General features: G+C 47.8%; 1 protein-coding gene across 1 annotated transcript in view; it reads right to left on the reverse strand.

Annotated features, from left to right (window-relative positions):
* Window positions 1-6916: 6916 nt before the first annotated feature.
* atp13a1 (ATPase 13A1) overlaps window positions 6917-16420 on the reverse strand; it is a 94042-nt gene continuing 84538 nt past the window's right edge. Inside the window, exons 22-26 of the mRNA XM_070867379.1 lie at window positions 14141-14337; window positions 12361-12503; window positions 9221-9335; window positions 8513-8656; window positions 6917-7281 (exon numbers count right to left, since the gene is read on the reverse strand). Coding sequence (XP_070723480.1) covers window positions 7171-7281; window positions 8513-8656; window positions 9221-9335; window positions 12361-12503; window positions 14141-14337 — 710 coding nt within the window. The 3' untranslated portion in view covers window positions 6917-7170. The remainder of the gene's footprint in view (window positions 7282-8512; window positions 8657-9220; window positions 9336-12360; window positions 12504-14140; window positions 14338-16420) is intronic.

Here is a 16420-nt window from a genome sequence, read left to right on the forward strand (position 1 = left end):
TCCACTCTACTAGTTACATCCTCAAAAAATTCCAGAAGATTTGTCAAGCATGATTTCCCTTTCATAAATCCATGCTGACTTGGACCGATCCTGTCACTGCTTTCCAAATGCGCTGCTATTTACATAGAAACATAGAAACTAGGTGCAGGAGTAGGCCATTCAGCCCTTCTCGCCTGCACCGCCATTCAATGAGTTCATGGATGAACATGCAACTTCAGTACCCCATTCCTGCTTTCTCGCCATACCCCTTGATCCCCCTAGTAGTAAGGACTTCATCGAACTCCTTTTTGAATATATTTAGTGAATTGGCCTCAACAACTTTCTGTGGTAGAGAATTCCACAGGTTCACCACTCTCTGGGTGAAGAAGTTTCTCCTCATCTCGGTCCTAAATGGCTTACCCCTTATCCTTAGACTGTGACCCCTGCTTCTGGACTTCCCCAACATTGGGAACATTCTTCCTGCATCTAACCTGTCTAAACCCATCAGAATTTTAAACGTTTCTGAGGTCCCCTCTCATTCTTCTGAACTCCAGTGAATACAAGTACCAGTTGATCCAGTCTTTCTTGATAGGTCAGTCCCGCCATCCCGGGAATCAGTCTGGTGAACCTTCGCTGCACTCCCTCAATAGCAAGAATGTCCTTCCTCAGGTTAGGAGACCAAAACTGTACACAATACTCCAGGTGTGGCCTCACCAAGGCCCTGTACAACTGTAGCAACACCTCCCTGCCCCTGTACTCAAATCCCCTCGCTATGAAGGCCAACATGCCATTTACTTTCTTAACCGCCTGCTGTACCTGCATGCCAACCTTCAATGACTGATGTACCATGACACGCAAGTCTCGTTGCACCTCCCCTTTTCCTAATCTGTCACCATTCAGATAATAGTCTGTCTTTCTGTTTTTACCACCAAAGTGGATAACCTCACATTTATCCATATTATACTTCATCTGCCATGCATTTGCCCACTCACCTAACCTATCAAGTCACTCTGCAGCCTCATAGCATCCTCCTCGCAGCTCACACTGCCACCCAACTTAGCGTCATCCGCAAATTTGGAGATACTACATTTAATCCCCTCGTCTAAATCATTAATGTACATTGTAAACAGCTGGGACCCCAGCACAGAACCTTGCGGTACCCCACTAGTCACTGCCCGCCATTCTGAAAAGTCCCCATTTACTCCTACTCTTTGCTTCCTGTCTGACAACCAGTTCTCAATCCATGTCAGCACACTACCCCCAATCCCATGTGCTTTAACTTTGCACATTAATCTCTTGTGTGGGACCTTGTCGAAAGCCTTCTGAAAAAGTCCAAATATACCACATCAACTGGTTCTCCCTTGTCCACTCTACTGGAAACATCCTCAAAAAATTCCAGAAGATTTGTCAAGCATGATTTTCCTTTCACAAATCCATGCTGACTTGAACCTATCATGTCACCTCTTTCCAAATGTGCTGCTATGACATCCTTAATAATTGATTCCATCATTTTACCCACTACCGATGTCAGGCTGACCGGTCTATAATTCCCTGTTTTCTCTCTCCCTCATTTTTTAAAAAGTGGGGTTACATTGGCTACCCTCCACTCCATAGGAACTGACCCAGAGTCAATGGAATGTTGGAAAATGACTGTCAATGCATCCGCTATTTCCAAGGCCACCTCCTTAAGTACTCTGGGATGCAGTCCATCAGGCCCTGAGGATTTATCGGCCTTCAATCCCATCAATTTCCCCAACACAATTTCCCGACTAATAAGGATTTCCCTCAGTTCCTCCTCCTTACGAGACCCTCTGACCCCTTTTATATCCGGAAGGTTGTTTGTGTCCTCCTTAGTGAATACCGAACCAAAGTACTTGTTCAATTGGTCCGCCATTTCTTTGTTCCCCATTATAACTTCCCCTGATTCTGACTGCAGGGGACCTTTTACTAACCTTTTTCTCTACATATCTATGGAAACTTTTGCAATCCGTCTTAATGTTCCCTGCAAGCTTCTTCTCGTACTCCATTTTCCCTGCCCTAATCAAACCATTTGTCCTCTGCTGAGTTCTAAATTTCTCCCAGTCCCCGGGTTCGCTGCTATTTCTGGCAAATTTGTATGCCACTTCCTTGGCTTTAATACTATTCCTGATTTCCCTTGATAGCCACGGTTGAGCCACCTTCCCTTTTTTATTTTTACGCCAGACAGGAATGTACAATTGTTGTAGTTCATCCATGCGGTCTCTAAATGTCTGCCATTGCCCATCCACAGTCAACCCCTTAAGTATCATTCACCAATCTATCCTAGCCAATTCACGCCTCATACCTTCAAAGTTAGCCTTCTTTAAGTTCTGGACCATGGTCTCTGAATTAACTGTTTCATTCTCCATCCTAATGAAGAATTCCACCATATTATGGTCACTCTTCTCCAAGGGGCCTCGCACAACGAGATTGCTAATTAATCCTCTCTCGTTACACAACACCCAGTCTAAGATGGCCTCCCCCCTAGTTGGTTCCTTGACATATTGGTCTAGAAAACCATCCCTTATGCACTCCAGGAAATCCTCCTCCACCGTATTGCTTCCAGTTTGGTTAGCCCAATCTATGTGCATATTAAAGTCACCCATTATAACTGCTGCACCTTTATTGCATGCACCCCTAATTTCCTGTTTGATGCCTTCCCCAACATCACTACTACTGTTTGGAAGTCTGTACACAACTCCCACTAACGTTTTTTGCCCTTTGGTGTTCTGCAGCTCGACCCATATAGATTCCACATCATCCAAGCTAATGTCTTTCCTAACTATTGCATTAATCTCCTCCTTAACCAGCAATGCTATCCCACCTCCTTCTCCTTTTATTCTATCCTTCCTGAATGTTGAATACCCCTGGATGTTGAGTTCCCAGCCCTGATCATTCTGGAACCACGTCTCCGTAATCCCAATCACATCATATTTGTTAACATCTATTTGCACAGTTAATTCATCCACCTTATTACGGATACTCCTTGCATTAAGACACAAAGCCTTCAGGCTTGTTTTTTTTTTTTAAAACACTCTTTGTCCTTTTAGAATTTTTCTGTACAGTGGCCCTTTTTGTTCTTTGCCTTGGGTTTCTCTGCCCTCCACTTTTACTCATCTCCTTTCTGTCTTTTGCTTTTGTCTCCTTTTTGTTTCCCTCTGTCTCCCTGCATTGGTTCCCTGCCATATTAGTTTAACTCCTCCCCAACAGCACTAGCAAACACTCCCCCTAGGACATTGGTTCCGGTCCTGCCCAGGTGCATACCGTCCGGTTTGTACTGGTCCCACCTCCCCCAGAACCGGTTCCAACGCCCCAGGAATTTGAATCCCTTCCTGCTGCACCACTGCTCAAGCCACGTATTCATCTGCGCTATCCTGCGATTCCTACTCTGACTAGCACGTGGCACTGGTAGCAATCCCGAGATTACTACTTTTGAGATCCTACTTTGTAATTTGGCTCCTAGCTCCTTAAATTCGTTTCGTAGGACCTCATCCCTTTTTTTAACCTATGTCATTGGTACCAATATGCACCACGACAACTGGCTGTTCACCCTCCCTTTTTAGAATGTCCTGCTCCCGCTCCGAGACATCCTTGACCCTTGCACCAGGGAGGCAACATACCATCCTGGAGTCTCGGTTGCGGCCGCAGAAACGCCTATCTATGCCCCTTACAATTGAATCCCCTATCACTATCGCTCTCCCACTCTTTTTCCTGCCCTCCTGTGCAACAGAGCCAGCCACGGTGCCATGAACTTGGCTGCTGCTGCCCTCCCCTGATGAGTCATCCCCCCCAACAGTACCCAAAGCAGTGTATCTGTTTTGCAGGGGGATGACCACAGGGGACCCCTGCACTACCTTCCTTGCACTGCTCTTCCTGCTGGTCTTCCATTCCCTATCTGGCTGTGGACCCTTTCCCTGCGGTACGACCAACTCGCTACACGTGCTACTCACGTCATTCTCAGCATCGTGAATGCTCCAGAGTGAATCCACCCTCAGCTCCAACTCCGCAACGCGGTCCGTCAGGAGCTGGAGGCGAATACACTTCCCGCACACGTAGTAGTCAGGAACACTGGTGTCGTCCCTGAGTTCCCACATGGTACAGGAGGACCGAGCTGTCTTGCCATGACTTAACCCTTAGATAGGCAACAACAATGCTAAAGTTTACTCACTGTTATAGAAGAGAAAAAAGAAAAACTACTCACCAATCACCAACCCCCTTGGCTGTGACGTCACCTTTCTGTTTCTTTCTACTACTTTTTTGCCTTCTCCCTGTAGCTGCACCGGCTCGCCTCTCGCCGACCCCGGAACTCACGCCTCTCCCCATGCTACTCTCGACTCAGCGACGCACCTCCCGACTGCCGCCGCGTTGGGCCTTTTGTAGGCCTCTCGCCGACCCCGCAACTCACGCACCTCCTTGACGCATCCTTAATAATTGATTCCAACATTTTCCCCACTACTGATGTCAGGCTAACCGGTCTATAATTACCCGTGTTCTCTCTCCCTCCTTTTTTTAAAAAGTGGTGTTACATTAGCTACCCTCCAGTCCATAGGAACTGATCCAGAGTCAATAAACTGTTGGAAAATGATCACCAATGCATCCATTATTTCTAGGGCCACTTCCTTAAGTACTCTGGGATGCAGACTATCAGGCCCCGGGGATTTATCGGCCATCAATTTCCCCAACACCATTTTCTGCCTAATAAGGATATCCTTCAGTTCCTCCTTCTCTCTCGACCCTGGTCCCCTAGTACATCCGGAAGGTTATTTGTGTCTTCCTTCGTGAAGACAGAACCAAAGTATTTGTTCAATTGGTCTGCCAACTCTTTGTTCCCCATTATAAATTCACCTGAGTCAGACTGCAAGGGACCTACGTTTGTCTTCACTAATCTTTTTCTCATCACATATCTATAGAAGCTTTTGCAGTCAGTTTTTATGTTCCCGGCAAGCTTCCTCTCGTACTCTATTTTCCCCTCCTAATCAAACCCTTTGTCCTCCTCTGCTGAATTCTAAATTTCTCCCAGTCCTCAGGTTTGCTGCTTTCTTTTGGCCAATTTATATGCCTCTTCCTTGGATCTAACACTATCCTTAATTTCCCTTGTTAGCCACGGTTGAGCCACCTCCCCTGTTTTATTTTTATTTCAGACAGGGATGTACAATTGTTGAATACCCTGAATGTTGAGTTCCCAGCCTTGGCCATCCTGGAGCCATGTCTCTGTGATGCCAATTACATCATATCCATTAACTGCTATCTATGCAGTTAATTCGTCCACCTTATTCCTATGTGAACTCTCCATTGTGGCAGAAGGTAGAGCGATGGGCAGAAACTAGAGAAAGATACGAGTTCAGAGCTAGGACGGGGGGAGCTTTGGCAGAAGTTACAGTCAGGTAAACCGATGGTCTCAATCTTAGGGTCAAAGAAATTCACGAGTTCCTCATACTTGATGGAAAGGGGTTTAAGGGTTAAGGGTTAAGGGTTAGGCAGTCACTAGCACTCCTACCCTGTAAGCCAAACTTATTCAGTAGCACAGGCAGTATGTGTACCCACTGAGCTACCAATAGAGCCTGATCTGGAACATTTGAAATGTTTCTCAGGGGGAGGTGCGATGTAGTGAGCTAGGAGAGTTGTGAGGAGCAGGGAAGGAGAGGTGAGGCAGCAGGTTTTGTTCTCGTACTGCTGTTAAAGTCAGGGGCAAGGGAAAAATGTTGCTTGCTGAGGCTAATGTTACTTGTTGTTGAGTGCTGCACAGTCGGAGGTGCCGTCTTTCGGATGAAACAGAGGCCTCGTCTGCTCGCAGGTGGACGTAAAACATCCGACTGCACTATCTTGAAGAGCTGGGGAGTTAGCCACAATCGCCTGTCCAATATTTTCAATCAACATCACTAAAAAACAGATTATCTGGTCATTATCACATTGCTGTTTGTGGGAGCTTACTATGCACAGTTTGGCTGCTGTATTTCAACAGTGACTACACTTCAAAAAGCATTTAATTGGCTGTAAAACATTTTGGGATGTCCTGAAGTGGTGAAAGGCGTTATAGAAATGCAAGAAATTCTTGGTTCAGCAAAACTAAATACACTCAATTGCATTATGATTCCAGACTGGGGAGACTTATCCTCTATCTTGAAGAATATCCGCTGTGTTGAGTTTCTGCTGGTGAGCGGCCGGGTCATTGCAAGACATCAATACCTGCAGCACGAGCTGAACAGAGACATCGTCCGTGTCAAAGGATTTTGTACATAAGCGCAGGTACTGGTGTACATCACTGGAGCAACCAGAGACAGCAGCAGCCTGGCGAGTTTGATGCTGGGAGTGCAGAAAGACTGGAATGTACCAGGTCAGAACAGACAAGAACTTGCATTTATCAAGCGTTTTAACATAGTAAAATGTCCCAAGGTGCTTTACAGAAGTGATCAGATTGACAGCTCTAAAGGAGGAGATATTAGGACAGGGGCTTGGTCAAAGAGGTAGGTTTTAAGGAGCATCTTAAAGGTAGAAAGAGAGGCGGAGAGGATTATGGAGCAAGTTCCAGAGCTTGGGGCCTAGACGGCTGACGGCATGCCCTCCCAGTGGTGGGGCGAAGGAGTGGGGGATGCACAGAAAGGTCAGAGTTAGAGGATCGCACTTAACTTATTTGTTTGAGGGTAAACTCACACCCTTCACCTCCTGCAAATCGCACGCCTCATCAATGAAAGTCTGGCCAACAGATGAAGGAAATAACGAAAACCATCACCTTTGTATGAATTAAATCTAATAATAATAATAATAATCACTTTTATTTATATAGCGCCTTTAACGTAGTAAATCGTCCAATTGGAGACCTTCACCTGGATGGTGCCTTTACAAAAGAAGCCCAGCATGAATGCAGATAATTTGTCGAGAGCTGGATAGCCGAGAGGCTCAGGATTCACAAACACTCGCAAACTGTACATGGATTTATTTATTTTTTTCTTCCAGATTTTTTTTTTGGGGGAGTACGAAAATACCAGTCGTATTTATTTTTTATATCAAAAACCATCAAAGAAAAGGGTTGGCGAGTTAAAAGTCTGTCTGCGGGGAGTGGCTCAGTGCCCAGCCTCTCTCGCCCCGACTTCCCTCGCTGGGGTGTGGGCCCGGCTGGGGACCTGTCCGTTGAGGTGCGCTGAGGAAGGGCTGCTTAGTCTGCCAGCTCAGCCATCAGGAAGGCACGTGTAATCTGCTGCTCCCCAGCAATACCTCGAGGGTTCGGTCCAGCCCAAGCGCCACCAGGAAGTCGGCCACCAGAACCCCGGCAATCACCGTCTTCAGCTGCGGCAAAGAAAGAGGAATTAATCTTAGCCCTTTCTGCCCAGATTGTGTTGCTGTAATCCTCTCTCCCAATAGTTCTGACTCAGAATTCTACAGCTCTGCTGGTGCTAATACCCACTCCAGTGCATCCCAGTGGCTATTTTCATAGAATACAGGTCAGCCACGGTAGCATGGCTGCGGACTATTTGACTACAGTGTGTATCACATCCAAGTTTAATTCCATCTTCGCTTGGCAACCGCATGCATTTTCCGACAGGGGTTCACTGATTGGTGATCAGGGTCGTTGATTTCCCCAACTCCCTCTCGCCCAGCGTTCACAATGGGGTGCACTGCAAACCGAGGTCTGCTGGGTCACGTACAGCACAGGTCAGCTGCAATGTGGAGCTTTTCCTGAACTCAATGATACATCTTGTACTTTACAACTGCTGCATGTCCTGCACCACAAATCCCGACTGAAGGGAACGGTCCAATTGGGGCCAAGCCCAGGCAGGGCCTGAGAGAAAACTCGGCATCGGAGGTCCGTGCTAAAAGCGGGAAGGGCTGGAAATATGTAGCAGGTAAAGATCCCGGGGATTACAGCACGGAGCGAGGGTCCCCGGGATTACAGCACGGAGGGCTATGTGGGCCATCCCACTGTTGCTAAACCTCTACTGGTGTAATTCAACTTCCCTGCCCTTTCAAATACTGACCCAATTTCCCTTTAAATGATATTACAGTCTGCCTCAATAGTCCCTTGTGGTGAAACAATCCCTGTTTTAATAATCCTCTGAGCAAACATTTCGAAGGACCCCCTCAGTCCTCTAGTGAAAATCCTCAGTCTGAGCCGCTGTTCTTGTTCCCCTTTAACATACTGCCCACATTACTTCTAAAAGCTCCTTTTTAAGTCCCTCCCCTGCCACTATGCCCATTTTAGTTACAAACTACCTACTCCCTTCAGCACAGAGTCTGAAGTAACCCTCTTAGCTCCAACATCACAAACGCACGCCCGAGCCAAAACCACCCCCCACCTTCTTCAGCCATTTTCAACCCCATGACCGGGTCATTCTTCCACTTCCAGCCTAATAACTGGAGCAAATAGATTTCCTGCCCGATCTCCACTTGTTCAAGAGCAAACAGAGCCCCCTCCCTCACGTCCCCCCCCCCCAATACAACACCCGAATCCCAGTGATTCTGGATAAGTTGTTGGGGAGCCTGAGAGAGGCATTGAGAGAGTTTATTTTCCCATCCATACCTGTGTTGGGATTTCCACGAGCCCAAACTGTTGGTTGAACTCTGGTGAGGAGCCAACGAGCAGGCCCACAATGGCGAGGCCGGAGACCACGATACTCCACAGCAAGGGCTTGTTCTCGCGCAGGCTCTCCATGAACGGATGGCCCTGAAAGCACACACACACGTCGAGCTTAATACCAGGGACCCTTCCATCGCTCAGAGTCGGTCACAGGCTGAAAATTAATTTTCAGGATAAAGAAGACTGGTTGCTCGCTGGCCACTGCAATCTTGCCCCATAAAGTCTGCAACACGACTCGAGAATTGCATCCCCCACACTCCCTCTGTTCTGTAATTGCTTAGTGGGTTCTTTGCTTAAGAATTCATAGCAACACTATTAAGAACTAGTTGCTTCATTAGCAAAAAGGTTCAACAATCACACTACACATTACCAATTCATCCACCGGGCTCACAGCCACCTGCCTCATTGTGGATCCCCCGAACCCAACTGGCTGGGGTTTTATTGAGTCTTGTGAACATCACGTGACTGGCTAAGCCACTCACAGCTCAACAAACCTGTGAGCATCCTCACATGTGCATATATTACACCCTCAAAGACAATTATTGGCGCCACAGCTCGGTGGCAGGGCAAGACACTTGGTGATGAAAGGTCAGCGAAGGCACGGTCCCCGCTCGATCAGTCTCTGGCCAGTACACTGTCTGCTCCTCTTACCTTGTAATTAATGGCGAAGGTGGCCATCTGCATGGCCATGGACATGATGTACACGGTGCTGTTCACCAGGCTGGGCTCAAACTCCTTGTACAGATCCACAAACCCGTCGTCTGTTCTGGAAAAAGGAAAAGTAAAGGAGGGCAGTAAAACACTAAACACAAGCCCAGGGACCAGAAACATTAAGTGCCCTGTCCAGGAAAGCCCAAGATCAGAGGCCTGGTCTCCAACACAGACTCTCACACCAGCTGCAGCTCAGCAGCTCGAAGGTCATTTACTTGCTGCAACACCTGCATTGGTTATTTGAGCCATTTCACCATTGCTGTCCTGGCTACAGCCCTTACAGTGCAACCTTTGAACAGTGAGCCATTTACTCACAATTCATCTCGAATTTTTCCCCCTTCCTCTCCGGACTCACTGGGACACAGTGCCAAGGTAGTGAATACCTTCCTATACTTCACCCAAGTGGCCATTTGACTATCTACCTGGGAAGTTAGTGTCATTGGGCTATTGGACAGTGGAGGCAATCACAACCAAACCCAATTCCCAGCATCCACCTGCGCACGTTAAAGAGACGTCACTGACTAGGAACCTGAGCGAACCTCTCCCCTCTCTAGCCCAGTCCACAACCTTTCCCCTCCCTAGCTCAGGCCACAACCTTTCCCTTCCCTTGCTGCAGTACAGAGGGACCTGGGGGTCCTTGTGCATGAAACACAAAGTTAGTATGCAGGTACAGCAAGTAATCAGGAAGGCAAATGGGATGTTGGCCTTTATTGCAAGGGGGATGGAGTATAAAAGCAGAGAAGTCCTGCTACAACTGCACAGGGTATTGGTGAGGCCACACCTGGAGTATTGCGTGCAGTTTTGGTCCCTGTATTTAAGGAAGGCTATACTTGCATTGAAGGCTGTTCAGAAGGTTCACTCTGTTGATTCCGGAGATGAGGGGGTTGACTTATGAGGATAGGTGGAGTAGTTTGGGCCTATACTCATTGGAGTTCAGAAGAATGAGAGGTGATCTTATTGAAACTTATAAGATAATGAGGGGACTCGACAAGTGGTGCAGAGAGGATATTTCCACTCATAGGAGAAACTAAAACTAGGAGACAGAGTCTCAGAATAAGGGGCCGCCCATTTAAAACTGAGATGAGGAGGATTTTTCTCTCTCGGAGGGTTGTAAATCTGTGGAATTCTCTGTCACAGGGAGCTGTGGAGGCTTGGTCTTTGAATATATTTAAGGCATAGACAGATTTTTGAGCGTTAAGGGAGTAAAGGATTATGGTGAGTGGGCAGGGAAGTGGAGCAGAGTCATGATCAAATCAGACATGGCTTGAGGGGCCAAACGGCCTACTCCTATTTCTTCTGTTCTTGCCCGGTCCATGACCTCTCTCCTCCCTAGCCCAGCCCACGACCTTTCCCTTCCCTAGCCCAGCCACAACCTTTCTCCACTCTAGCGCAGGGCTGTGATGCCCACGACTTTTCCCCTCACTATTTTCAGACAATTAAAATGAATGGGCATTAACTCTGTGGTATCAGTGTGGGCACTACTATTGATACCCTAGCTGAGAAAAGCTAAGGCAGCACAGACCGTGGCTCCGACCCTAGGTCAGGAATTCATCACTCAGCCACTGCATGAGTGAATTTTGGCCCTTTCAAATCATTTTCCTTCCTTGGATACAGCAGAATATTTCCTTCTCTCTCTCTCCTGCTGCAGTGAAGCAGGCAAGAGACCTGCAGGCCCCCGTAACTCTATAACTGTGGCGTGCCAGAGATCTCAGGCTCAATTTTGGCCAGGAGTTGCTCCTTTTTTTTTGGAGTAACCTGCTTTTTCTGGCGTATTCCCAGTTTCCCCAATCAATTTGCATCAGCTTAGTTACGTTTTTTTAAGATTCGTTTTTTTTCTCAAAAGGGGGCGTTACCAGCTACCTGCACCAGTTCTGCCCATTTAGGCAACTTTAGCCAGCTAATAGCTACTCCATTTCTACTTAGGCCAGCGTATGTGGCCACTTCAGAAAACCCTTGCAGAGAACTTTTTTAAAAAATTGCCGCAGGCAAGTACATCGGAGGCGATTCGGCCTGGGATAGGGGCGGGAAGCAGAGAGGACCTGCACCTAAACCAACCAAGCTTTACCCTTAGCAATGTTTGAAAACAAAAAGTACTAACAATTCAATAAGAAATAAAAAATTGAAGTCCTACTTTCATCTTCAAACGTGGCTCGGGAAGGTAGCGGGCTGATGTGGGAGGCCACTCGGCCAGGGCTAGGGGCGGGCAGGAGAACTGATAGAAATCACTGGCAGGCAGGAGCACCATCAGTTCTCCTGCCCGCCCCTAGCCCAACAAAGGAGGCAGAATAAATGTAGAGAATTTTACCTAAAGGAGCCCAGCAACACAGGGTGGAAGAACATCGCCACGCTCTGAAACTGAGAGACCTACATCAATTGGGACTGTTGTTGCAGACTCACAGCGCTACTGCTCATGTGCGGACATCACCAGCGGACTCCACTGCGCATGTGCAGACGTCCCGGCACATTTTCCAGCGTAGAACGCAGGCTCCACCCCCGACTCGACTGGCCACGCCGTGCGACTGCAGTGAAGACGCCGGACAGCGGCCAAAGTGGCAACACTTTTTTTTTCGGTGCACCTTGGAACGTAGATAAGCGACAACTCCGGTAAGTGCGCCAAAATTGAGGCCCTAGTGAGAGATGCTCATGCTGGCCAACACCAGGGTACGGTTATTGGGCAGCACAGTATTAAAAGGGGCAGAACACTTCCATGGCCGGATGCACGTCTCATGAATTGGACTGTGCTGGTTGCTGAAAGCTGACGGGACAAACTGCACTGGGTGCTAATGAGCAAGATGGAGGTTTTCCACGAATCTGGAGCAGTCTTAACCCAGGTCAGCACATTATAACACTTTCTAAAGTACTTCACTGGCTGCAGAGCGGTTTGGGACATCCTGAGATTGTGAAAGGCACTACAGAAATAGCAAGTACTACTTTTCTTTAGAAGAGTTGTGGATTCGAACACTGCCAAATCCCTAACTTGGATGAGCACAAGGAGGAAAAATAGAAGCACCTTTCTGCCGGGGCTCTGCACCCTTCCCTTGGCCGGACCGGGAGATGAGAAACAATGAGCAGGGCCTCACCTGGAGTAGGAATATTCCTGCGCCGTCTTGTACAAGAACACCAAGCTAACGAAATGGACAGCGAACTGCAGCAGCACGGTGAGTATCGTGTACAGATTGAATATGTTTGGCAGCGGACGCACCTTTGACAGGGTCTTCAGTGGCTGCAGGAAGTCAGGAGAGCAGGAGGTTATGTCACCTAATGACCCAACATTGACCCTCCCCTCCCCACCCCTCGCCCTGGGGTGTGGATCCACAGCGGCCACAGGTCCTCTGCCAACTGGCCATTCGTCCCGTGTGAAGTTGGCCAGCGAGATGGGAAACAGCCAAGCCCAAGACTACACTCACCGGACAAACACATCCACAACGTCCCATCAGGGGTCTCCAGACAACGGCCGGGAGGAAGAGTACTTGGCCAATATATCACCCCGCCCCCCCCCCCCTCCCACCCACTCCCCAAAACCTGGGGACACCAAGGCCAGGGATTGAACCCAGAATGCTTCTGATCGATACAACACAATTATATATTCACTGATGCAAGACAAGTCACTGTTTATCATACGTTACAGACTCAGACTCTCATTTGCAGGTAACTGTAGATCATCACGATAAACCTGCAGGGATCATCATTCGCTAACCCATCAGGTTTGAGGTGGTCACATTCACTATAAGGAGCGGACTGTGCATAGACGTCAGTCAGACTGCGTGGGGACATCGGGTGCGGGCAGGATTGGGCTCAGTTTCAATGCCCTTTGTGGGCTGACAGTCTGTGGATATTCATTACCTTAGCTCACCCAGGGAGATAGACCAATACAAGGCCGGTCCCCGTGGATCCTGGGCCCAAGCAACAGACACACAGAGCAGAGGAAGAAACTGATGAGAAAATTAAAAGATGAACATTCCCATTATTCCTTTGTAGAGAGAGGAGAGAGAGAGAGAGAGAGAGAGAGAGAGAGAGAGAGAGGGAGACAGAGAGGAGGAGAAAGAGAGATAGAGAGAGATAGAAAAAGGAGAGCAAACAGAGGAGAGACAGTGACATGGGCACACATGGAGACAGAGAAAGACAAGACACTGGGGCCAGGGACCAGCTCTGTAATGTGGCCACAAACGGTTGATGAGGTACAAGTGGCAAACCCTCCCTGACCACAGGAAGCACAGAGAGTTTCACAAGTCTGACCTCAGCCTCACAGTCCCCAGCCTGAAGCATCGAATGCTCCCAGTCCCCACACCTGTCCCTGCAGATAAGGGAAGCGCTTGGACAGAAAGTGCAGGGTCTTCAAGAAACAAAAGCAGATAGACCAGCTCACACAGGTAACGTACTGCTGAGAAACCCGTGCGATCTACCAGTCTGTTATAAAACAGAGGCGAGTGGTTTTCTGGCCGTAATCTCTGAGGGATCAGACAGTGGTTACAAAATCTGAGCTCCGATGTCATCTAAACCACTCCATCAGATCACTGCCTTGTAATCCTATTGCAGATTTCTGGCTAACCCACTCTGGTCCTGGGTTGGTTCTGGGCACTATTGACGGGGCAGGTTATTTGGGGGGAGTGGGGTGGGAGACAAGCTTTCTTCCATTTCGTCATCCTCACTCCAGTCTTTTGCTAAAACCAGAGAAAGCGAGAGGTAGAGTTACTGGGTTTGGATTATACAACTGTGACTGGGTTGTAACTGCCACAACTTGTCATATTTACGTTACACTTCACGATGTTTAAATAGATTCAGAGTCTACAAGTGACAGCCCATGCAGGAAGTAATGAGTCAGGTACAGATCCACAAATGTTTAAGTACACCTTACTTTACCTTTGATCGTGAGATGAAGAGGAAACAGCCCGCTAGCAGCAGCCCTTGCAGTGTGGCCTGAAAGTCGCTGAATTTAACTCCCTCCAGGTACAGCACACTCTGGCTGTAGGCGAGGATCAGTGCATTCAGGGCCAGGATCTTAAACATCTGCAGCGTGGTTACCAGCGTGCAGCGACCCTGCTTTATCACATAACATACTGCGGAGAGACAGAGAACACAAGAACATAAGAAATAGGAGCAGGAGTAGGCCATACGGCCCCTCGAGCCTGCTCTGCCATTTAATACGATCATGGCTGATCCGATCACGGACTCAGGTCCACTTCCCTGCCCGCTCCCCATAACCCCTTAATCCCTTATCAGTTAAGAAACTGTCTGTCTCTGTCTTAAATCCATTTAATGTCCCAGCTTCCACAGCTCTCTGAGGCAGCGAATTCCACAGATTTACAACCCTCAGAGAAGACATTCCTCCTCATCTCAGTTTTAAGTGGGCGGCCCTTTATTCTAAGATTATGCCCCCTAGTTCTAGTCTCCCCTAGAGAGGGGGACAGGATGTCTGTAAACCTGAAAAATCTCTCAGTTTGCAACTTGTGCCTGGAATTCCCACACAAGGTCACTTCCCGATTCTCCATGTGCAGTGGCAGCGAGGTGCTGAATGGTATACAGGGGGATATGGAGGAAATCAGCAGATCTTAAACACTTGCTGGCTGTGGAGGAGGCCTGGGAACTAATCTCAGCAGCTTCATCAGCCTGCTTCAAGGCATGTTTAAATGATTTCCTCCCCTTACTCCTGAGGCAATGACTCACTAGAGGTACAGCTGCTGGGCAGCACATCAAACGCCCTTCAGGCGTGAATCTAGACACCGAGTCTTGGCACCGTGATGGGCATCATGGCTGGCTATCCAATCCCGTAACTAACCAACATCCACAACTATCCAACAGGGATCATTGGTTCATGATCAAGGGTGGGATTGAACCCGAAATCATGGTGGCTCATTACCATTTATCCAGACACAAAGGAACACAGACATTTTACCCAGCCTTTCACATATTAATTTGGTTGATAGGAGCCAAACTAGACCATATTGTAGGAATTCATAGAATTGTAGAGCACAGAAAGAGCCCATTCAGCCCATCTTGCCTGTTCCAGCTCTTTGAAAGAACTATCCATTTAGTCCAACTCTTCGTGCTCTTTGCCCTGTAAATTTCTCCTTTTCATCCAATTCACTTTTGAAAGTTTTTATTGAATCTGCTTCCACTACTCTTTCAGGCAGTGCATTCCAGATCATAATTTGTTGTTTACAAAAATCTGTCTTCTGGTTACTAACCCTCCTGCCAATGGAAACAGTTTCTCTCGATCTACTCTATAAAAACCCTTCATAATTGTAACCACCTCTTAAATCTCCCCTTAACCTTCTCTGCTCTATGGACCCTAACCCTAAATCCCAGCTTCTCCAGTCTCTCCACTTAACTGAAGTTCTGCATCCCTGGTTCCATTCTGGTAAATTTCCTCTGCACCCTCTCCAAGGTCTTGACATCCTTCCTATAGTGTGATGCCTAGAATTGGATACAGTACTCCATCTAAGGCCTAACCAGTGACTTATAAAGGTTCAGCATAACTTCCTTGCATTTGTTCTCTACGCCTCGATTTATAAAGCCCAGGATCCAATATGCTTTAACAGACTCATAAACTTGTCCAGCCACCAAAGATTTGTGTACATATATCCCCAGGTCTCTCTGTTCCTACACCCCTTTTAAAATTGAACTACTTCCTTCATGTTGCCTCTCCTCATTCTTCCAAAATGCGTCACTTCTACTTAAATGTTATCTGCCATGTGATTGCCATTTCACCAGTCTGTCTGAATGGTGGAAGAAGTTCCACTACAATATGGAGTTTTATTTTATTCTGTGTGCTCTGGATCACGCATCACTTGAAACCAAGGTGGAAATCCCCCTACCCTTCCCTAATGCCGCACTGAGCCAGCTTCTTGGATTGAGCAGTGAGCTGAAGAGAAGCCATATTGTCGAGATCCACAGAAAGTGGTCCCCACCATTGTGGATCCAGGCACTGGTGTTTTAGGTTGGATCGAGAATTGGATTCACATTGGTAGAGAGTGATTACTAAGGGTAGCAGCTGTGTGTGGGTGGGGTCCAATTGCTAGTGAAGTCCCGCAGGGATCGGTGTTAGGGCGTTACTACTCACCAGCTTTATCACTTTATTTGGCTGAACGTGTCGGGGGAACGGTCCATACGTTTGCTGATAACACCAAGTATGCAGGAGTT

This window comes from Pristiophorus japonicus, chromosome 24 (genome assembly GCF_044704955.1).
Source record: "Pristiophorus japonicus isolate sPriJap1 chromosome 24, sPriJap1.hap1, whole genome shotgun sequence".
Taxonomy (NCBI): Eukaryota; Metazoa; Chordata; class Chondrichthyes; family Pristiophoridae; genus Pristiophorus; species Pristiophorus japonicus.